The sequence below is a fragment of the Gorilla gorilla genome, chromosome 13 (genome assembly GCF_029281585.2).
Source record: "Gorilla gorilla gorilla isolate KB3781 chromosome 13, NHGRI_mGorGor1-v2.1_pri, whole genome shotgun sequence".
Lineage (NCBI taxonomy): Eukaryota > Metazoa > Chordata > Mammalia > Primates > Hominidae > Gorilla > Gorilla gorilla.
In genome coordinates, this window is record NC_073237.2 from 57,561,386 (window position 1) to 57,585,121 (window position 23,736).

The window sequence follows — 23,736 nt, forward strand, 5'->3', positions numbered from 1 at the left end:
TAATAAGTTTTTAAAAATAAGTATATTAAAATATAAAAAAGAGACTCTAAATGACAAATTATATTTTTAGAAATCAACCATATAGAATTCTACAAAAAAAATTGAAATTAGACTTATAAATAATATGTTGAATAGCAGGTTACTCCTAAGAACAGAATTAGAGAGCAGAAAGACAGAGCTGAATAAATAACCAAAACCTCATACCAAAAACTATTCAGTAACAGTATTCAAAATGTCCAGATCCAACTGAATAGAATGTGTGTTTATGTGTTATGTCCCTGACTCATAAAAAATATACTCCAGTTGATTTACAGACCTAAACTTAAAAACAGAACAGACCTATAAAAGTATTATAAGAAAATATAGGAAAATATACTGATGAAGTTAGGACAAATATGGCTCCTTAAGAAGACATTTAAAAGACAAAAGATACATATCAAAATTTAAAAATCATAAAGAATAAAATACAATATAATTAACATAAAATAACACAAAAATACTCCCAATACATATATCAAAAATTGTTTTCTGGAAAATATTTTTTAAAGCCCACAGTTACAAAAAATATGTAAAAAGTTCAATGGCTCTTCATTGCCAGTAAGCACATGAAAAGAAAACCAGCCTCGAGAATAAAGAAAACGAAAAAGGAAAAGAATGAGATCTAACCTTACATTTTAAATCAGAATATATCTAGTTTGGGGGTCATGTAAGCTGTTATGATGGTTATGGAGAAGAATTTAACATTGTCCATTAAAATTTAAATGCACAGAAATAATGACTCAGCAGGCTGACTTCTTGTAATCTACCCTAAACATGTGAATCTATGGAGAAGGACTATATAATGACTATAATTTCATTTCTGTTTATAATGGAGAAAATAGTTACCTCTGGTGGGAACCGGAATTATCAGAAGCCAAAATTTTATTTGTAACGTCAAAATTTTTATAATAAACAGTAATGAAAACGACATGGTAAATCCATAGCCACTGGGATACTAAGAATTAAAAAAAAGTAGTATGAAGGGAAAACACTAAGGAAAGTTAAATAAATTGTGATATCATTTGGGTCCCATACAGCAAGCCATAACACTAGATTATAATACATAGAAAAGAGTTGAAAGGCCAATTGACAAAACAGCTTCAGTAGTTTTCTGTAAAAAATGAAATTTGAGATTTTGAGAGTGTTGGAAATGGGAGACTTTCTTGATAATATCTAGTTCCTTTGTATTAAAGAAAGCAAATTCACAGACACACACATAAAGAAATTAAACCTTTTTACAAGAAACGTACAATTTAAAATTAATGTGACTGTGGGTATTTATATCTTTTTTCTATTTTCTTTTAATTAGATGAAAATTTAAAACGGCACCTATGATCTCTTCCAGACTCTTTCAGTGTACTATAACTTCTTTCCAGTCTAACCTATGGTGATATCAAAACTGTTCATCCTTACAGAACAAAATAAATAAATAAAATCAAACAGTCTGTGCTCATTGCCAGCCTTGTTTTATGTTTAATGAGCATGCCTTTTCCAGGAACAATAACACCCAGTATAAAATGATTCACTATTACAAAGATCTGGCTACACTGCTAGTCAGCCAATGTTCCCTAAAACAAAACAGAAAATATATATACTAAAATGCCTGTTGTAACATGATTACTCTATAAGGCAGCTGTTATTTCTGTCTCCAAAGAACAGCATTTAAAAAGCCATTCTGCTGTATATTTTTTTCCTCAGGGTGGCTAAAAGATAAATGAAAAAATATAAAATCTGATCATATTCTGAACAGTTTTGTACTTTTCCTGATGAGGTCCCTTTTGCTCACCTAATACCACTGACAAAATCCCCTTTAACAATGCCAGCTATTTTTAAAATTTGGTTTCATAAAAAATCACCACTGAGATGAAAAGTTAGCATAGCAATTCATAACATGGAATGATTTCTTTATGCCTCAGTTATTAAACCATGGAAAAGAGTATTTATAATCAAAATGCTGACACAACATTGACAATGGTGAGAACAGCATTGTTGTAATATGGCTATCACAGTTGTTCATTATTTGCAGCCGAGGGAAATCACGTTCCAATGTCTCTTCTATAAAACATCAGTTAAAGAAATGCCAATACCAACATTCTCAAGCTGCATTGTAGGAAGCTCTCATTTTAGTAGCATATCCATAAGTGCCACTAAAGCCAATTTTCAGTGTCATAGAAAAATAATAAGATTGAAGTACCCCCACAAACACACCCTCATTTATCTGACATGTTCATAACAGAAACACAAAACCGTAAAATAGGGCTCTCTGAGCTGGGAAAACAAAGAGTAATTAATCACATTAACAGAAAACCCGTGCTGATCAGCAAGACATGGGAGAACCATTTCTGGATATGTGGCTCATTACCAGGGCTGGAGAGAAGACAGGATCTCTCATCGAAGGACAGAGCTGGTATGAGTTCTGAGTGATTATATAATTGAATGACAAGTGTCCTGCAGTACCTTTTAAATGGAAATTCCACAAATTTGCAAATCCAAAATTCACCTCTAATGAATTCTGTACTGGCAAGTAAGTTCTCTCACTTAGTGAAAACATTCATTCATTAATTCAACAAATATTAATCACCATGATGTGCTCTAGACCCTGAGCAACACAGTGAATGACAAAGATCCTGCCCTCACAGTTGACTTATATCGGGGGGTGGTGCAGACAAATCTTTTAAGTGAAGTAGGCTTGTATTCTAACCAACTGAAAATATTGAGAAAGTTATAATACACAAACTGAATTTTCATTCAGTATTTTTTGCATTACAAAAATTTAGTTTTTCTTCATCTAATTTACAACACCAATCAAGTAAACTTACTACATTTTATCTATTTAAATATCAGCAGACAACAATTTACATAAAAGAGAACAGAAGAACAGAAAATCATGTTCTGTTTGTTTACAATGGTATGAAAATTAATTTGAGGTGTTCAGAGCACCGCTCTGGTAGCTATGTTACAAGCCAGGCACATATTAAGTGGCAAGAAGCATGTAAGACTGGTCAGAAGTACTCTACATGGAGCTTACAACATTTACATAATAGTATTTCCAGGATCCTGAGCGAAGACTCCAAGATGAACATACATCTTTACTTTGTTAACATTATACAACATTTGGTTTTCAAATAAAAACCCAGCTGGCTTATTCTTTCTTCCCAGCATGACCACTGACAACAAACAGCAAAGTACTTGATTTCAAATACCTAGAAATAAATTTAACCAAGAAGGTGAAAGACCACTATAAGAGAAACTATAAAAAAACGAAGAAAGAAACTGAAGGAGATACAAATAAATGGGAAAACATCCCAAGCTCATAGATTGAAATAATTAACATTGTTACAATGACAGTATTACCCAAGGCAATCTACAGATTCAATGCAATCCCTATCAAAACACCAATGACACTCTTCACAGAAATAGAAAAAAATAACCCTAACATTTGTATGGAACCACAAAAGATCCCAAATAGCCAAAGCAAGCTTAAGCAAATATCAAAGCTAGAGGCATCACACTACTAGACATCAAAATATACTACAAAGCTGTAGTAACCAATAACAGCATGGAACCGGCATAAAAACAGACACATACATCAAGGGAACAGAATAGAGAGCCCAGAAATTAACCCACATATCTACAGTCATATGATTTGGACAAAGGTGCCATGAACACTCGTTAGGGAATTGACAGTCTCTTCAATGAATAGTGCCGGAAAAATTGGATATCCACATGCAGAAGAATGAAACTAGACTCCCACTTCTCACCCTATACAAAAATCAACTTAAAATGAATCAAAGACCTAAATCTAAGATCTGAAACAATAAAACTATGAGAAGAAAACATAAGGCAAACACTTCAGGACATTGGTCTGGGAAATGATTTTATGAATAAAACCTCAAAAGCAAGGGCAACAAAAGCAAAAATAAACAAATGGGATATATCAAACAAAAAAGCTTCTGCATAGCAAAGGAAATAATAGAGTGAAAAGAAAAGCTACAGAATGGGAAAAAATATTTGCAAACTACTCATCTGAAAAAGAGGATTAATATCTGGAATACACAAGGAACTCAAACATCTCAACAGATAAAAAAATAAAATCTGATTTAAGAATGGGCAAATGGCCAGGCATGGTAGCTCATGCCTATAATCCTAGCACTTTGGGAGGCCAAGGCGGGAGGATCACTTGAGCCCAAGAGTTCAAGACAAGCCTGGGCAACATGGCAAAACCTCATCTCTACTAAAAATACAAAAACTTAGCTGGGTGTGGTAGCATGTGCCTGTAGTCCCAGCTACTTGGGAGGCAAAGGTGGGAGGATCACATGAGCTCAGGAAGTAGAGAATACAGTGAGCTGAGACAGCACCACTAAACTCCAGCCTGGGCAATGGAAGTGAGACCCTGTTTCAAAAACAAACAAACAAAAAGAAACAAAGAATGGGCAAATGATCTGAACATACATTTCACAAAATACATACAAATGGAAAACAAATATACAAAAAGAAAGGGTAAACATCACCAGGGAAATGTAAATCAAAACTACAATGAGTTATCCTTTCACCCCAGTGAGAATGTGTATTATTAAAACGACAAAAAGTAACAAACACTGGTAAGGACGTGGAGAAAAAGGAACTCTTATCACTGTTGGTGGGAATGTAAACTAGTAAAGCCACCATGGAGAACAGCATGAAGTTTCTTCAAAAAACTACAAATAGAACTACCACATGATACAGCAATACCACTACTGGGAATTTATCCAAAGGAAAAGAAATCATTATATCAAAGAGACATATATGCCCCCTCTATGTTTACTGTAGCACTGTTGAAAATAGCTAAGATATGGAATCAACCTAGGTATCCAATGAAAGATGAATAAAGAAAATGTGGCATGTATACACCATGGAATGAAATCTTGTCATTTCCAACAACATGGAAGGAACTGGAGGACATTAAGCGAAATAAGCCAGGAACAGAAAATTAAACACTGCATATTCTCGCTCATATGTGGATGCTGAAACAAGTTGATCCCATAGAAGTAAAAAGTAAAATGATACTAGAGGCTGAGAAGGATAGACAGAAAGGAGGAATTGGGAGAGATGTGTTAAAAGATAAAAAATTACAGCTAGATAGGACTAAGTTCTATATTTCTGTGTTCTATACCAGTATAGGATGACTATAGCTAACAATAACACACAATTTCAAATAGCTAGAGGAGGTATTGCATGTTCCCAACATCAAGAAATGATAAATGTTTGAGATGACGGATATGTTAATTGCCCTGATCACTATACATTGTATGTACTGAAACACCACTGTGTACCCCATGAATATGTACAATTATGTCGATTTAAAAAACAATTTTTTAAAAAAAGCAACAATCAGATTGAGAGACCAACTGATGCCCTACCACCACCACCAAAAAAAAAAAAGTACATGATTTCTTCATCATGTCACCAAATTAATTTTTGCCACTCAAGAGAAATGCCTGCACTGCAGTTTTTCCACACTCTTCCTGGGGATCTCTCTCCTCATTGCAAAAGAGATGTGCCTTGCAGCCCAGTGACCTCCAGGCATGCACCGCCTGGTGTGTAGTACAGTATGTTAGGCTCCCTATAATGTCACTCATTATTCTTCTTGACTTTACTTGTGCTTTCTAGTTGAAGCACTAAAGATTAATGAGGCATTTGTTCTCAATCAAGAAGCTATTTATGAATACAGTTCCACTTACAGTAAGCTATCTAAACTTCTTTTTATTTCTCTCCATTACAGAGCAGAGGTGGAGGGTGTTATTGCGCAAAAGAAAGAGGAAAGTACAGAGAAAAATGATTTGTGACTTTTTAGCCACTAAGCAGTTCCCTAACAGGACGGCTTCCACATCATAGCTATGCTGTCAGGATAACTGATATCCTCTTATGTGCTCTTCTGTTTGGTTAAAGTGAAATAATTATTACCACCATGGCCTTTGCAGGCCAAGGTTTAAGTCTGCAGCTATTCAGAATAATCTGCCACCTCAGGAGGCAAGAGGTGATTTTGAAGCCAAATATATTACCTCAAATGAGAGAGTAGAGTCCTGTCCAGTGGTTTAAGAGACACCACAATGGGGAAGAATAAGATAGCAAAAGCAACCACTTGGCTACCCGCCCAATGGTGAATGTCCTGCCTTTGACAAGAACTGGGCCTTTCTTTTTCCACTAGTTTTACTTTGTATAAAGATCAAAGTTGGCCTTGCAGGCTGACAGCCTCTCATCACCTGGTCTTGACAGTATCCCGTGGAATTAAAAAAAAAAAAAAATCCAGCATAAAACAGATCAGAGGGAACAGCAATGCCACCATGAACTCTCAAGGCCATAAGCCAATCTGATCTCAAAATCAATCACTCTGATCTACAAAGCCGCTTCAGAGCTCTTCGAAAAAGAAAAACACCAATGCTGTTGTCAGTTGGGAAATTGAATTCAAGACATTATCCAGTTCTGGGAAAGGTCCTCTAGGCAGAACCTAGAGTACATATGAAAGGGAAAAGAACCTGCTCATCCAACCAATAATGCTAATTATTCTACGTTAAGTAGAAAACCAGTAACGCTAGAAGTTAGTGCTGGCTTTATTTTCAATGTAAACAAACAAAAACTAGTCAAATACATTGTTCAGGATTAGGTCAGTGGTTTGGCCTTCTTTCCCCTCCAAAAACAAAAGCTGAGCAGAGGAGGCAAGGCCTGGGAATGAGATGGCCTGGCATCCTGGTTCTCTTAGGACACACAAGAGTGATCCTGGCCAAAGGAATCACAACTCTAAAACCCTCTGGTTCATTAGTTGTAAAACGAGGCTTCTGAGATAGACAAAGAATTCCTTAGCCTTTATCGGTATCAAGTTCTGTGGAAATAAAGAAAAGTCTATCCCTGCTAGTTATATTAGCTTACATGAAAATCCATAGTTATTCTGAATACATAGGTCCAAAGTTCGAAAATGAAACTACTTTCTCTAAAGCAGAAGATTCCAAGAGACAAATGCTTGGTAATTTCTAACATCAATTATCAGCCTCATTATTTTTATTTGGGAGGTTGGACAGGGGTAATAAAGGTTGTGTTCTGGAATAAAAGTAACATAATCCTCAACCATACAAATTTTCTTTAATAATCTCTACCCTAAGCAAACTCTTGCTGTAGACAGGACAGAAAGTTGCCTTCAGATTCAACTGAGTGGAGTTAGGTTGCTTCTTACGAGATGTGCCTCCATCTACAGGAATTACGCTCAATTTATTGGACTCAGCTTCAAACAGTGTTGGGAGTCAAAGATTCTACCTAACATTCTTTCACCACCTGCCTAATATTATGGAAAAGTAAATACAGAGTTATAGGGGTTGGAGCTTCGTGGTTCACAAAGATGTCAAGAGTTACCAGTTTTCTAAGACATGAATTGTCTTTACCTGAAACTTAAGGTTGGAAAGTAGACTAAGGTATACTCCAAAGTTCCAGAGGTCTGATAAATATTTTTCAACAAGTCACTTGGAATCTCTAGCTCACAAAATTTAGCAGTACTAGGGGAGTGGGATTTATGAAGACCATTACACCTCAGATAGTTCTGGAAGTTAATTCTATAACTATGATTTATGCAGACAAATGACTTCACTTTGGTTCAGAAGACAAATAAAATGGCCATGTGCAGCACTGAAGGGCATTAGTGGCAACCATTACTTAATATGCAGATGCCACTTACTTATAACCAAGCAATATTTTATACACACACACACACATACACACACACATATATATATAAAATATTGGTGGCTGTTTATATATACATATATATGTATATGTGTGTGTATATATGTACATATAAACAGCCACCAAAATAGTTTTTTTTAAATCACTCCAATTGTATATTCCATTCTTTGTAAGTGGAAAAGGAAAGCTAATTCCAAGTGATCATCAAGATATAGTTTGCTTATATCTAATTGTTACTACAATTTTTAAAAAAACTGGCCAGGTGCAATGGCTCACGCCTGTAATCCCAGCACTTTGGGAGGCCAAGGCAGGCAGACCACCAGAGGTCAGGAGTTTGACACCAGCCTGGCCAACACGGTGAAACCCTGTCTCTACTAAAAATACAAAAAACCTGGGCATGGGGGTGTGCACCTGTAATCCCAGCTACTCAGGAGGCTGAGGCAAGAGAACCACTTGAACCCGGGAGGCAGAGGTTGCAGTGAACCAAGATCACACCACTGCACTCCAGCCTGGGCAACAGAGCGAGACTCCATCTCAAAACATAAATAAATAAATAAATAAACAAGTAAAATAAAGGACACAATGAATACATGTATGGCTAAGCTGGAAACCCATTTCATGTTTGGGTTTTGATTTCTTAAAACCATTTTGGGAAAAAGAAAAAGAATGTTATGTTTATTATATGTACATAATAAATACAACTTTCTTTATGATTCTGCAGAGTAAAATAAATGCTTTTCAGTAAATAATAAATGTGCATAATTACCTAGTTTATGCATTCCATTATATGGAATGAGAATTCCAACCTATAAAGTGCTCTTACATTTTTCATTACAAAATCTAGTTTTTGATAGCATGGCAATAGTCATCCAAAACTATAATGGTATAATGGATAGCTGCTTTTTTTGTTGTACTATATTACTATCAAGCATAAATATTCAAATTCTCCTGAATTAACTGTAAGGCATATATTGAAATAAAATGGAATTTAAAATATAATGTACTCTGCATCAAAGCAGACAGGGTTACAGTAAGGCCTTAAAATAACTTTTTTATTAGACTTTATTTTTTATAGCAACTTTAAGTTCATAGCATAACTGAAGGGTACAGAAACTTCCCAATTATCTCTTGCCTGCACACGTACATAGCTTCCATCATTATCAACATCCCCCACCAGAGCAGCACATTTGTTACAACTGATGAACCTACGCTGACACATCATTACCCAGAATCCACAGTTTAGTTTAGGATTCACTCTTGGTGTTGTACATTCTATGAGTTGGACAAAAGTATAATGACATATATTTACCATTATACTATCAAACACAGCATTTTCATAGATGAATGATGTATAATGATGAAAATATATAATGACATGTAATTAGTCATCTGGTCAGTATTTATCAGTGTCACATGTTATTCTTATATATTTCTCTTACCCACCACCTCCAGGTTAAAAAATGCAATGAGTAAGTAAATTCAGTTTTATTTAAGGTCCCTAATTTTTAAGACAAACTAATTAAAGCAAAATGGAAATACAAAGCAAGCCAGAATAAACAAATTCTAGGGCCAAAAAGCACCTTGGCTGAAGATCTTTAATAAAGCCAAATCTTCTCATTATATTACTTTTACATCTTCCTTCAATTTTGATTTAATATCTAGATTATAGGTATACTGGCTACTGTATTTACCCTGTCTGACCTCCAAGAATTCTTTAAGGTAACAAAAAAGCTCCCTAGAAGGACATAGCGCAACTGATACTTTATTTGGAGTTTTTCAAACTGGCAATAAACAATGACACCATAGGCTTAATGCTGCCATGTACAGATTCCAGGCAACTCATGATTGGTCGAAGTCATAAAAGGGAGTTGGATGTTACATTCTGTGACTTTCTATGATGTTACATTATCAATCCTCACATGCAGTTCTCACTCATATTTGCGGCACTCTAACAAAATCCCACAGCCCTCAGTCCCCGAAAGGTCCTGGAAGATAATCCAAATTTCCTGGAGAGAAACATCTACCAAATGCTATACTGTCCCCCAAATTAAAAAATAATCTTACACACATTCCTTTTTAATTTGTTTATTAATTTATTCTTATATTAATTTTATTTTTATATTTACTCTTCAGAATTTTATAATTTAAATTCTTCAGAAGATTACACAAAAAATTCTCCTATTACTTATTAGCAATTACCTTTTAATACTCTACAGAAGATTAAGGACTTGGATTATAATTTATTGGAATAGAGGTAAACATTTAGGTTATCAACATATTCCAGGCATTTAACTAACATCCTCCTTCATAATTAAAAGTATATCCCTAAAGTAGTGTTGATGTATTTCACAGAAATACTTAGCCTTAACAATTTTCAGTATAGGCAAAAAAAAAACAAAACGGTGGGGAGAAACCCAGAAAGAAAGCTCTCCAAATTCTACATTTTTATGGTGAGCATATTGGCATTAAATTTTAAATTAGCAATAGCCTGCAGTAGAAACTGATGCACAGATTAGACACAAACTGTAGAAACTTAAGTCAAAAGTAATGAGAGGATTTTGGAGACAGGGCAGAACAAGATGGCCAAATAGAAGGCTCCACGAATCATCCCCTCTGGAGGAACACCAAATTTAACAACCATCTATATAAAAAAGTACCTTCATAAGAACCAAAAATCAGGTGAGCACCCACAGTACCTGGTTTTTAACTTCCTATCACTGAAAGAGGCACTGAAGACAGTAGGAAAAACAGCCTTGAATCACCAACGCCGCCCCTCCCTTATCCCCTGGCAACGGTCACATGGCACAGGAGAGCACAGAAATTGTAAGACAATGCATTGAATTCAGTGCTGCCCAGTTACAACAGAAAGCAAACCTGGCTGAACTGACCTGACGCCTGCCCACAGAGGGAATATTTAACCAGCCCAAGCCAGAGGGAGATCACACATCCCAGTTCCAGCAAGCCTTGCCACCATGGGCTAGAGTACTCTGGGGTGCTAAATAAACATGAAAGGCAGTCTAGGCCACAAGAACTGCAACTCCTAGGCGAGTCATGGTGCTGGACTGGGCTCAGAGCCACTGGACATTCAACTTACTGAGACACCAGTCGAGGCAGCTGAGGAAGTACTTGTGCCACCTCCGACCTCAATTTCAGGCAGCAGAGCTCATGAAAAGAGATCCCTTCCTTCTGCTTGAGGAGAGAAGAGAGTAAAAAGGACTTTGCCTTGCATCTTGGATACCAGCTCACCCACTGTAGGACATGGCACTGGGCAGAGTCATGAAGGCTCCATTGCAGGGCCTAGCTCCTGGACATTTCTAGTCACACCCTTGGCCAGAAGGGAACTCACTGCCTTGAAACAATGGACCCAGTATTGGCAAGACCCATCATCTGCTGACTAAACAGCCCTTGAGCCCTGAATAACCAGCAGTGATACCCAGATGGTACCCCGTGAGCCTTGGGTGAGACTCTGAGACTTGCTAACTTTAGTTGCAAGTCAGCACATTCCTAGGTAATGGTGGCCACAAGGAGAGATTCTTTCTGATAAGAAAACTAGGGGGGAAAGTAAAGGGGACTTTCTCTTGCACCTTAGGTACTAGCTTGGCCACAGGAATTGGAGTACCAAGCAGGATCTTGGGGTCCTCAATTCCAGGCCTTGGCTCTTAGCATTTCTTTACCAGTTCTGGGCCAGCGGGAAGCCCAGAGTCCCGAAGGGTGAGTCCCAGGCTGGCACTATTCACCACAAACTGACTTAAGAGCCCTAGGGCCTTAACTGAACATTGGTGGTAGCCCAGCAGTATTCTCCATGAGCCTGTAGTAGCGGCGGTCATGGGCTGAGGCTCCTCCGCCAGTAGAAATGGGAAAGAAAGGTGGGAAGTACTGTGTCTTCTGGTTTGAGTGCCAGCACAGCTGCAGGACAGCAGAACACCAGAAAGACTTCTAAGGTTTCTCACTCCAGTCCCTAGCTCCTGGATGGTACCTCAGTACGCACCTGGGCCCACAAGAACTCACCATCATGAAGGGCAGGACACAAGCCTAGCTACCTTCACCATCTGCTGACTGTAGTGTCCCAAGGCCTTGAGCAAACATAGTATCTGGTAGCCAAGTAGTGGTTACAGTGGGCCAGCGTTAGGTGAGATCTAATGCTGTGCTTGCTTCAGTTCTGAACCAGCACAGTCCTAGAGGTGGTAACCACAGAGAGTCTTCTGTCACACTACCTACAGCTCCACATGGCTCAGAACAAACAGAGAGACTCCATTTGTTTGGAAGAAAGTAAGGGAAGAGAACAAGAGTCCCTGCCTAGTAATCCAGAAAATTCCTCTGGATTTTATCCAAGAACATGAAGACAGTACCTCTGCAAGTCTGCAAGAACCACAGTGGTACTGAGCTTGGGGTGTCCGCTAATGCAGGTACAGCTTAGATCACAACGCTCAAGTCCTTCCAAATACCTGGAAAGCCTTCCCAAGGAGAATGGGTAAAAACCAGCCTAGGCTTGGAAGACTACAGTAAATACCTAACTCTTTAATGCCTAGACAGATGAACATCCATAAGCATCAAGACAATCCAGGAAAACATGATCTCACCAAGTAAACTAAATAAGGCACCAGGGGCTAGTCCTGGAGAAACACAGATATGTGACGTCTCAAAGAATTCAAAGTAACTGTTCAGAGTAAACTCAAAGAAATTCAACATACCACAAGGAAGGAATTCAAAATTATATCAGATAAATTTAACAAAGAGATTGAAATAATTAAAAAGAATCAAGTAGAAATTCTGAGTTGAAAAATGCTACTGATATTGAAGATTGCATCAAAGTCTTGTAAGGACAGAACTGATCAAGGAGAAGAAGGAACTAGTGAACTCGAAGACAGGTTATTTGAAAATACACAGTGAGAGGAGACAAAAGAAGAAAGAATAAAAACCAATGAAGCACACCTACAGGATCAAGAAAGCCTCAAAAGGGCAAATCTGAGAGTTACTAACCTTAACGCAGAGGCAGAGAAACAGATGAGGGTAGAAAGTTGGTCAAGAGGAAGAATAATAGAGAATTTCCCAAACCTAGGGAATGATATCAATGTCAAAGTACAACAAAGTTACAGAATACCAAGCAGATCTAACCCAAAGAAGACTATCTCAAGGCATTTAATAATCAAACTCCCAAAGGTCAAGGGGAAAAAAAGGATCCTAAAAGCAGCAAGAGAAAAGAAAAAAATAACATTCAATGGAGCTCCAAATATGTCTGTCTGGCAGCAGATTTTTCAGTGAAAACCTAACAGGCCAGGAGAGAGTGTCATGACATATTTAAAGTGCTGAAAGAAAAAAAAAACATTTACCCTAAAATAGTATATCTGGTGAAAATATCCTCTGAACGTAAAGGAGAAATAAAGACTTTCCCAGACAAACAAAACCTGAGGGATTTCATAAACATCATACCTATCCTACAATAAATGCTAAAGGGAGTTTTTCTTTTTCTTTTTCTTTTTTTTTTCTTGAGATGGCGTCTCGCTCTGTCACCCAGGCTGGAGTACAGTGGTGCGATCTCGGCTCACTGCAACCTTCGTCTCCCGGGTTCAAGCGATCTCCTGCCTCAGCCTCACAGGTAGCTGGGATTACAGGTGCCCGCCACAACACCCGACTAATTTTTTATATTTTTAGTACAGATGGAGCTTTGCCACATTTTCCAGGATGGTCTCGAACTCCTGACCTCAAGGGATCAGCCCACCTCAGCCTCCCAGAGTGCTGGGATTACAGGCATGGGCCACCGTGCCCAGCCTGGGAGTTTTTCAATCAGAAAGAAAAGGAAGTTGATGAGTAATAAGAAATCAACTGAAGGTCCAAAACTCACTGGTAATAGTAAGTACACAAAAAAATGCAGCATATTATAACACTGTAAATGCGATATATAAAATACTCTGATCTTAAGGAGAAAGACTAAAAGATGAACCAACCAAAACTAATAATGACAACTTTTCAAGACATAGAAATTATAATGATATATAAACAGAGACAACAAAAAGTTAAAAAGCAAGGGGCTAAAGTGTAGAGCTTTTATTGGTTTTCTTTTTGCCTCTGTGTGTTTTTGCCTATGCAATGTTAAGTGGTTATCAGCTTAAAATAATAGGTTGTAAGATAGTATTTGCAAGACTCATCATAACCTCAAATCAAAAACCATATAACATATACCTAAAAAATAAAAAAGAAAGAAATTAAATCATACCACAAGACAAAATCACCTTCAATAAAAGAAATGAAGGAATGAAGAAAGGAAGAGAAGACCACAAAACAAGCAAAAGACAAACAATACAATGGCAGAACATATCCTTACTTCTTAATAACAATGGAAATGCACTAAACTCTCAAATCAAAAGACACAGAGTGGCTCTGAACGGATAAAAAAACAAGACCCAATTATCTGTTGTCTACAAGAAACACACTTCACTTATAAAGACACACATAGGCTGAAAATAAGCAGATGAAAAAAAGATATTCCATGGCGACGAAAGCAAAAAAGAGCTGGAGTAGCTACACTTGTATCAGACAAAATAGATTTCAAGACAAAAACTGTAAGAAGAGAAAAATAAGGTCACTATATAATAATAAAGAGGTCAACTGAGCAAGAGAATATAACAATCATAAATATATATGCATTCAACAGTGGAGCACCTAGATATATGAAGAAAACATTAAAAGTCACGAAACAACAGGTGCTGGAGAGGATGTGGAGAAACAGGAACACTTTTACACTGTTGGTGGGACTGTAAACTAGTTCAACCACTGTGGAAGTTGGTGTGGCAATTCCTCAGGGATCTAGAACTAGAAATACCATTTGACCCAGCCATCCCATTACTGGGTATATACCCAAAGGAATATAAATCATGCTGCTATAAAGACACATGCACACGTATGTTTATTGCGGCACTATTCACAATAGCAAAGACTTGGAATCAACCCAAATGTCCAACAATGGTAGACTGGATTAAGAAACTGTGGCACATATACACCATGGAATACTATGCAGCCATAAAAAATGATGAGTTCATGCCCTTTGTAGGGACATGGATGAAGCTGGAAACCATCATTCTCAGCAAACTATCGCAAGAACAGAAAACCAAACACCGCATGTTCTCACTCACAGGTGGGAACTGAACAATGAGAACACATGGACACAGGAAGGGGAACATCACACTCCGGGACTGTTGTGGGGTGCGGGGACAGGGGAGGGATAGCATTACGTGATATACCTAATGCTAAATGACAAGTTAATGGGTGCAGCACACCAACATGGCACATGTATACATATGTAACAAACCTCACGTTGTGCACATGTACCCTAAAACTTAAGGTATAATAATCATTTTAAAAATTCAAAAAAAAATACCTTGAAAAGAAAATTAAAAAAAAAAAAAACGAAAACATTAGAGATAAAAAGAGAGATAGGCTCCAATACAATAACAGCTGGAGACATCAACACACCACACTCAGCAATGGACAGATCCTCCAGATAGAAAAGTAACAAAGAAATATCACACGTAATCTACACTACAGACCAAATCGACCTAACAGATATTTACAGAACATTTCATACGAAGGTCAGAGGATACACATTCTTTTCCTCTGCACACAGATCATTCTCAAAGATAGGTCATGTTAGGTCACAAAACATGTCTTCAAACATTCAAAAAAGTGCAATAATATCAAGCATCTTCTTTGACCACAATGGAATAAAAATAGAAATCAATAACAAAAAGAATTTTGGAAGATGTACAAACACATGGAAATTAAACAATATGCTCCTGAATGACCAGTGGGTCCATGTAGAAACTAAGAAGGAAATTGAAACATTTCTTGAAACAAATGATAACAGAAACACAACACACCAAAATCTATGGGATACAGCAAAAGCAATACTAAGAGGAATGTTTACAGCTGTAAGTGCTTATATAAAAAAAGAAGAAAAACTTCAAATAAACAACCTAACAATGCATCTTAAAAAACTACAAAAGCAAGAGCAAATGAAACACAAAATTAGAAGAAAAACAATAATGAAGATCAGAGTAGAAATAAGTGAATTTGAAAATGAGAACACAACAGATCAATAAAACAAAAAGATGTTTTTTAAAAAGAAAGAAAAACAAAACTGACAAACCTCTACCCAGACTAAGAAAAAAGGAGAGAAGATCAAAATAAATAAAATCAGAGATGAAAAAGGAGACATTATAGCTGATACTACAGAAATTCAAAGGATCACTAGTAGCTACTAGGAGCAACTATATGCCAATAAATAGGAAAATCTAAAACAAATGGGTAAATTCCTAGAAATATTCAACCTACTAAGATTGAATCATAAAGAAATCCAAAACCCGAACAGACCAATAACAAGTAATGAGATCAAAGCCATAATAAAAAGGTCTCCCAGTAAAGAAAAGCCTAGGACCCAATGGCTTCAGTGCTGAATTCTACCAAACATTTAAATAAGAATACCAATCCTACTTAAACTCTTCCAAAAAGTAGAGGAGGAGGGAACACTTCCAAGCTCACTCCGTGAGGTCAGTATTACCCTGATACCAAAACCAAAGGAAACATCAAAAAGAAAACCACAGCCAATAGCCCTGATGAACACTGATGCAGAAATCTTCAACAAAATACTAGCAAGCCAAATTCAACAACACATTAAAAAGATCATTCATCATGACCAAGTGGGATTTATCCCAGGAATGCAAGGATGATTCAACATATGCAAATCAATCAATGTGATACATCATATCATTAGAATGAAGAACAAAAACCGTCTGATCACTGCAATTGATGCTGAAAAAGCATTTGATAAAGTCCAACATCCCTTCATGAAAACCCTCAAAAAACTGGGTACAGAAGGTACATACCACAACACAATAAAAGCCATATATGACCAACTCACAGCTAGTATTATTTTAAGTGGTGAAACACTGAAAGCCTTTTCTCTAAGACCTGTAACACAACAAGGATTCCTATTTTCAACACTGTTATTCAACACAGTACTGGAAATCCTAGCCAGCATAATCAGACAAAAAAAAAAAAAAGAAATAAAGGGTTTGCAAATTGGAAAGGAAGAATTCAAATTATTGTTGTTTGCAGATGATATAATCTTGTACTTGAAAAAACTTGAAGACTCCACCAAAAAACTATTAGAACTGATAAATTCAGTAAAGGTGCAGAAAATCAACACATAAAAATCAGAAGCATTTCTATATACCAACAGTGAACAATCTAAAAAAGAAATCAAGAAAGTAATCCCATTTACAGTAGCTACAAAGAAAAGTAAATACCTAGGATTTAACTTACCAGAGAAGTGAAAGATCTCTACAATGAAAACTATAAAACACTGATGCAAAAAATTGAAGAGGAAACAAAAAAATGGAAAGATAATCCATGTTCATGAACTGGAAGAATCAATACTGTTAAAATGTCCATACTACCCAAAGCTATCTAAAGATTCAATGCAATCCCTATCAAAATACTAAAGACATTCTTCACAGAAATAGAAAAAAAATCCTAAAATTTATATGGAATCACAAAAGACCCAGAACAGCCAAAATTATCCTAAGCAAAAAGAACAAAATGGAAGAATCATATTGCCTAACTTAAAATTATAATACAGAGCTGTAGTAACCAAAATGACATGGTAATGGCATAAAAACAGACACTTAGATCAGTGGAAGAGAATAGAGAACCCAGAGGTAAATCCATACATCTACAGTAAACTCATTTTCAACAAAGATGACAAAAATATACATTGGGAACAGGACAGTCTCTTCAATAAATGATGCTGGGAAAACTAGATACTTAAATGGAAATGAATGAAACTTGACCCCTATCTCTTCCCATATACAAAAATCAAATCAAAATGGACTACAGACTTAAATCTAAGACCTGAAACTATGAAACTACTAACAGAAAATATTGGGAAACTCTCCAGAATACTGGTCTGGGCAAAAGTTTCTTGAGTAATACCCCATAAACACAGGCAACAAAGTAAAAATGGACAAATGGGATCACATCAAGTTTAAAAGCTTCTGCACAGCAAAGAAAAACACAGTGAAGAGACAACCCACAGAAAGGGAGAAAACATTTGCAAACTACCCATCTGACAAAGGAGTAATAACTAGAATATAAAAGGAACTCAAACACTATAGGAAAAATATCTAATAATCTGATTTAAAAATGGGCAAAAGATCTGAATTGAACTTTCTCAAAAGAAAATATGCAAACGACAGGCCAGGCGCAGTGGCTCATGCCTGTAATCCCAGCACTTTGGGAGGCCGACGAAGGCAGATCACCTGAAGTCAGGAGTTCGAGACCAGCCTGGCCAACATGGTGAAACCCCATCTCTACTAAAAACACAAAAATTAGCTGGGCATGGTGGCATGCGCCTGTAATCCCAGCTACCCAGGAGGCTGAGAATTGCTGGAACCTGGGAGGCAGAGGTTGCAGTGAGCCGAGATTGTGCCACTGCACTGCAGCCTGGGCCACAGAGCAAGACCCCATCTCAAAAAAAAAAAATACATATATATATACACATATATATATATGTATGTATATATATGTATGTATATATGTATATATATGTGTGTATATATATGTATATATATATACACATATATATGTATACACATATATATATACACACACACACACACATATATATGTATGTACAAATGACAAACAGGTGTATGAAAAGGTGCTCAACCATTGACATTCTTCACAAAATTAGAAAAAACTAATTGAACACATGAAGCTAGAGACTAGGAGGATGGTTACCAGAGGCTAGGAGGTAACCAGAGGCTAGGAAGGGTGGTGAGGGTGAGGGGAATGGGAATGGTTAATGGGTACAAAAAAAGGAAAATGAATAAAACAGTATTTGCTACACAACAAGGTGACTATAGTCAAAAATAATTTAATTGTACATTTTAAAGTAACGCAATGAGTATAACTGGATTGTTTGTAACACAAAGCATAAATGCTTGAAATGACGTACACCCCATTTAACCTGATGTGGTTATTATGTATTGCATGTCTGTATCAAAGTATCTCATGTAACCCATAAATATATACACCTACAACATACCAAAAAAATTACAAATAAAAATATTTTTTAAAAAGTAGTGAGATGTACATGAAGAGTCAACATAATGAGACACAGATACTAATATCAAGAGTATTGACTTTTGATACCTAAAATCTGGATTTGGTAATGTTTGGAACGTGCTCTAAAATGATTATATAACAAAGGAGGAAAAATTGCTCCAAAAAGAATTATATAAATAGACCAAAAAGGGTTTCAATCAAACAGAGCTGAAAATGAAATAATAAAGCTGATTTATAAGCCGTAAGTCAAACGCTATAGCTGTCAGATAGTTGTGTCTATTTATTTGGGTAATACTGAAATAGGGTAAGGCAGGGACTCAAAGTGATGATATCTAATTGGAATTATGAAATATATAAACTGTATCCAAGGATTGACAGTTATTTGTGGAGTTCTTTGTATCATTTCATTTCAGTTGAAGTTGGGCATAGGGCCATAATTCTAGAATCCAAATTAGGGTACAATAAAAAATTGTAACTAATCTCTCCTCAAGCATATGCAATTGAAGCTGCAACATATATTTTGGTTTTTATTTTAATGGACGTGAATGGAAAAGTAAGAAAATGGGAGCACAATGAATCAGAGTGACGTCTGAAGCTAATCTTTAGAAATGATGAGGACACAGAAAGTCACAGATAAAGATCCAGCCCACATCACTATGATCTCTATCTTCCTAATTTGAGTCTAGAGTGACATCTACTCTTTAGAATTGGAAAATAAAAAGAGAGCTGATCTATGATTATTGACTCCAGCCATGCGTACACCCTCCACTTTCTGTTTTGCCCAGGCTGAAGCTGAAAAAATTACTCCATTTTAGTATGAATTTATTTATTTATGTCTTGGAATGGGTGAAATAATAAGATGTCTTTGCTTCTAAAATATTTTTATATATAAAAATAAATTTTATTTTTATATATAAAATATAATATTTTTATAATATAGTCTCTCTTTTTAAAGAGAATCTTTAAAAAATAGAACCACCACATACAATTCTCATATACCTCATAAAAAATGAACACGAGGCATTGAAAAGCACTTACTATGAAAGGAAACACCAATAGAACAATTAAATTTGTTGTATAATCATGTGTCTCAAACTAAATATGCTATAGGAATATTTTACGTTCCTGATGAATAACCTTACCTTCACAAGGCAGGTTTTTAAAAAAAAAATTCCAGGGAATTAGGAATGAGAGTTAGTGAACTACAAGCCACCAATGAAATATCATCTGACTTCAGCTGCACTATTTGATTTCCATGAGCTCCTTTAGAGCCCTTTATTTACAAGGAGGCTAGGGCTCCTTTGGAGTGTAAAACTGAAGATATGAGATTGATTGCTGAAGAAGTCAGTTTTAAGGATACTTTTAAAATGCAATCATTGCAGCCACAAAATTTAAAGAAATCATACTTAAGTGTTTAGTAAAAATTAATATTGTAACACTCACCACGACACTAAATCAGAGGGTTAAAGTCAGAATATCAATACTGTCAGTTACTTTTCTACAATATTTAAACTTCATTCAATTATTTTTTCAACAGAAATAGGAAGGGAGCTTCATAGAAAAAGTACACTCAAATGGATACGCTGAAAAAACAATTGGAATCCACTGTGAATTCAGATCATTTACAGGTAGAAATGAATTATGTAGGTCTAAAAATCATTGTAATGTTATATTCAAGAGTTCCCAGTTCAACTGTAAATTGACAGAGATTTACACAGTTTCAATATTAAAATACAAATAGCAAGACTGTATTTTTTGAGGGGGCAAGGAGTTAAAATTAATAGAAAGATGCTTTAAGTCTATTCCAAAGAGTGATTAATCATAGCATTTTCTGTATGAAACATGCTACATGAAAACAGCATAATCAATCAGAACCAGCTTTAGAATCAGGGTGAGTGGCCTAGGCCTGGCCCTAGGTTGCCATGCAAAGACAATGGTACCTTGGACAACAGGACTGCTCAGTGTGTGAGCACAGGAGCCAGGCAGTAACTGTGGATGGAACAGAGAACTCTTAATGCCTTGGTGAGCTGATCAGATAATCTCTAACTTCTAAATTTATGATTCAGGGCGAAGGAGATAACATCACTGACCAAACTGATTCTGCAATACTTTATGTTGGCTCATATACTAGGAATAGGACCTATATAATAAATAAGAGCTTGATATATTTGTATAGTCAAGATTAGAAGCAGGACTTCCTGGCTGTGTTAAATATGCTTTACATTTATTAACATAATAATCACATGAAAGGAAATATGGTCATGTGTCACATAAAGACATTTTGGTCAAAGATGGACTGCACACATGACAGTAGTCCCATAAGATTGTAAGGCTGTTATGTCTTTTGTACCTTTTCTATGTTTAGGTACACGAACACTTACCATTGTGTTAAAATTGCCTACACTACTCAGGACATTAGTAGCAATGGGCTACATCATACAGCCTAGGTGTGTAGCAGGCTATACCATCCAGGTTTGTGTCAGTACACTGTATTATGTTCACACAATGACAAAATTGCCTAACGATGCATTTCTCAGAATGTATCCCTGTCATTAAGTAATGCATACCTGTACCAAAATGCTTTCTGGGCCCACTGATGCAGGGACTTCTTAAATGGGAGATAAAACCTCTAACATTAAATATACCAGATTATTCAGACCATAAAGAGTGTCCATATTTTTATCCCTTCTTTCACTCCCCAAAGTGAATGCCAGCAATAAAATCATCCAGAAAGACACCACTCTCAGACTTACTGAGAACTAAATATACATAGCCATGACAAAAATTTTCATCATGTAAGGCGTATTCTTTATATTGTCATTCAGGTTTTTAACTTCAGTTGCAAGGAAGTGTAATTCTCTGTCATTAGAGATCATTGAGGAATAAAGTAAATGCTGCTATTACAGCTGAAATCATCGAGCTGAGCACCTGCTCTGAGATCATGAGTGAGGGATACACTGCTGAGGTCTGATTGTTCGTCAATTTCAAGAATGTTCTGATTCCTCTTGAAAGACAATTTTTAAGAAAAATTAAGGTAAAACTTAATTAAATGGCAACAAAGTTGACATAGATTGTTAGAATGGAAAACAAAGATTCGAAGTAAGCTAAACTTTTATAACATTATTATTATTATTATTTTCTTCTGCCCCCCAAAAAATCTGCAGGAAAGTAGTAAGGTAAATTTTTAACAAGGTCTTTAGAAAAACAATTTAGGTCAAGTCAATTCTTTGTCTCTAAATGGGGGATCATTTGTTATTAAATATTCTGTCTAAAATTCACAGCAATGCCTAGTACAGACCAGAAACTCTAAAATGTATTAAAGTATAAATGTAAGGATGAGTAAGTGGGGAAAGACCTCATGCTAGTTGAAAAGTTAGATATGATGTCAGGCACAGGGGCCGATGCCTATAACCCCAGCACTTCAGGAGGCCAAGGTGAGAGGATCACTTGAGCTCAGGAGTTTGAGAACAGCCTGGGCAACATAGTGAGACCTTGTCTCTACAAAAGAATTTAAAAATTAGCCAGGCATGGTGGCGCATGCCTGTAGTCCCAGCTACCCAGGAGGGTGAGGTGGGAAGATCACTTGAGCCCAGGAGTTCGAGACTGTGGTGAGCCATGATTGCACCACTGCACTCCAGTCTGGATGACAGAGTGAGACCCTGTCTCGAAAAGAGAAAAATAAACACTGGATATGAACGCAGTTTCTTCAGGGGTCACTGAGGATCCCCCACCTTGACTGTTACTTGAAATACTTATTTTCAAGTATTGCAAAATAGGGATGGACAAGAAAATGAAGAAAAATTCTGAAGACTTGAAAATGTAAATGTGGACACGATAAATTGACAGTCCCTGCAGGTTCCTAAGTAGAGGACTGCCACCAGAAATTTACCTAATAGTCGGGCACAGTGGCTCACAGCTGTAATCCTAGCATTTTGGGAGGCCGAGGCAGGTGGATCAACTGAGGTCAGGAGTTCAAGACCAGCCTGACCAACAAGGTGAAACCCCATCTCTACTAAAAATACAAAAATCAGCCAGGCATGGTGGCAGTGCCTGTAGTCCCAGATACTCAAGAGGCTGAGACAGGAGAATTGCTTAACCTGGGAGGCGGAGGTTGCAATGAGCTGAGATCACGCCACTGCATTCCAGCCTGGGCAATAGAGTGAGACTCCATCTCAAAAAAAAAAAACGCCAGGAACAGTGGCTCCCGCCTGTAATCCCAGCACTTTGGGAGGCCGAGGCGAGCAGATCACGAGGTCAGGAGATCGAGACCATCCTGGTTAACACGTTGAAACCCCATCTCTACTAAAAATACAAAAAATTAGCCAGGCGTGGTGGCGGGTGCCTGTAGTCCCAGCTACTTGGGAGGCTGAGGCAGGAGAATGGTGTGAACCTGGAAGGTGGAGCTTGCAGTGAGCCAAGATCTTGCCACTGTGCTCTAGCCTGGGCGACAGAGAGAGACTCTGTCTCAAAAAAAAAAAAAAAAAAGAAAAGAAATTTACCTAATATTTCTATAATGGATATAGAACCAGCAGGTAAGATGCTTTTGAGAGGGAAGACTAGAAACACAAGGAAGTGCAGAATTGCACATATAAGCACCTGAGCAATCTTATCTTTTCACTAGACTTAAATGTGTCCACAGTGGGTAGGGTGAAAAGAAAGGTTAAGCAATACTAAAATAAGCTACTTACTGCTGTCCACGCATTTCTTTTGCACCGGGCACACAGCCATCCAACACAGATCTCATGAGAAGGAATACCATAACAACCTATAAAATAATAGTATGTATCCATGCATTAGGTCTTTTTCACCTTTAAAATATTGCAGATCTCAGTAACGAAATAAATAAAAATGGGACACTAGCCTACC

General features: G+C 36.8%; 1 protein-coding gene across 8 annotated transcripts in view; it reads right to left on the reverse strand.

Moving 5' to 3' along the window:
- The window catches only part of KDM4C (lysine demethylase 4C), a 420,634-nt gene that overhangs the window by 135,396 nt on the left and 261,502 nt on the right, over positions 1 to 23,736 (reverse strand). For all 8 annotated transcript variants that reach the window (XM_063696408.1, XM_055350581.2, XM_031014365.3 and 5 more), the window contains one exon: positions 23,559 to 23,635. In XM_063696408.1, coding sequence (XP_063552478.1) covers positions 23,559 to 23,635 — 77 coding nt within the window. The remainder of the gene's footprint in view (positions 1 to 23,558; positions 23,636 to 23,736) is intronic.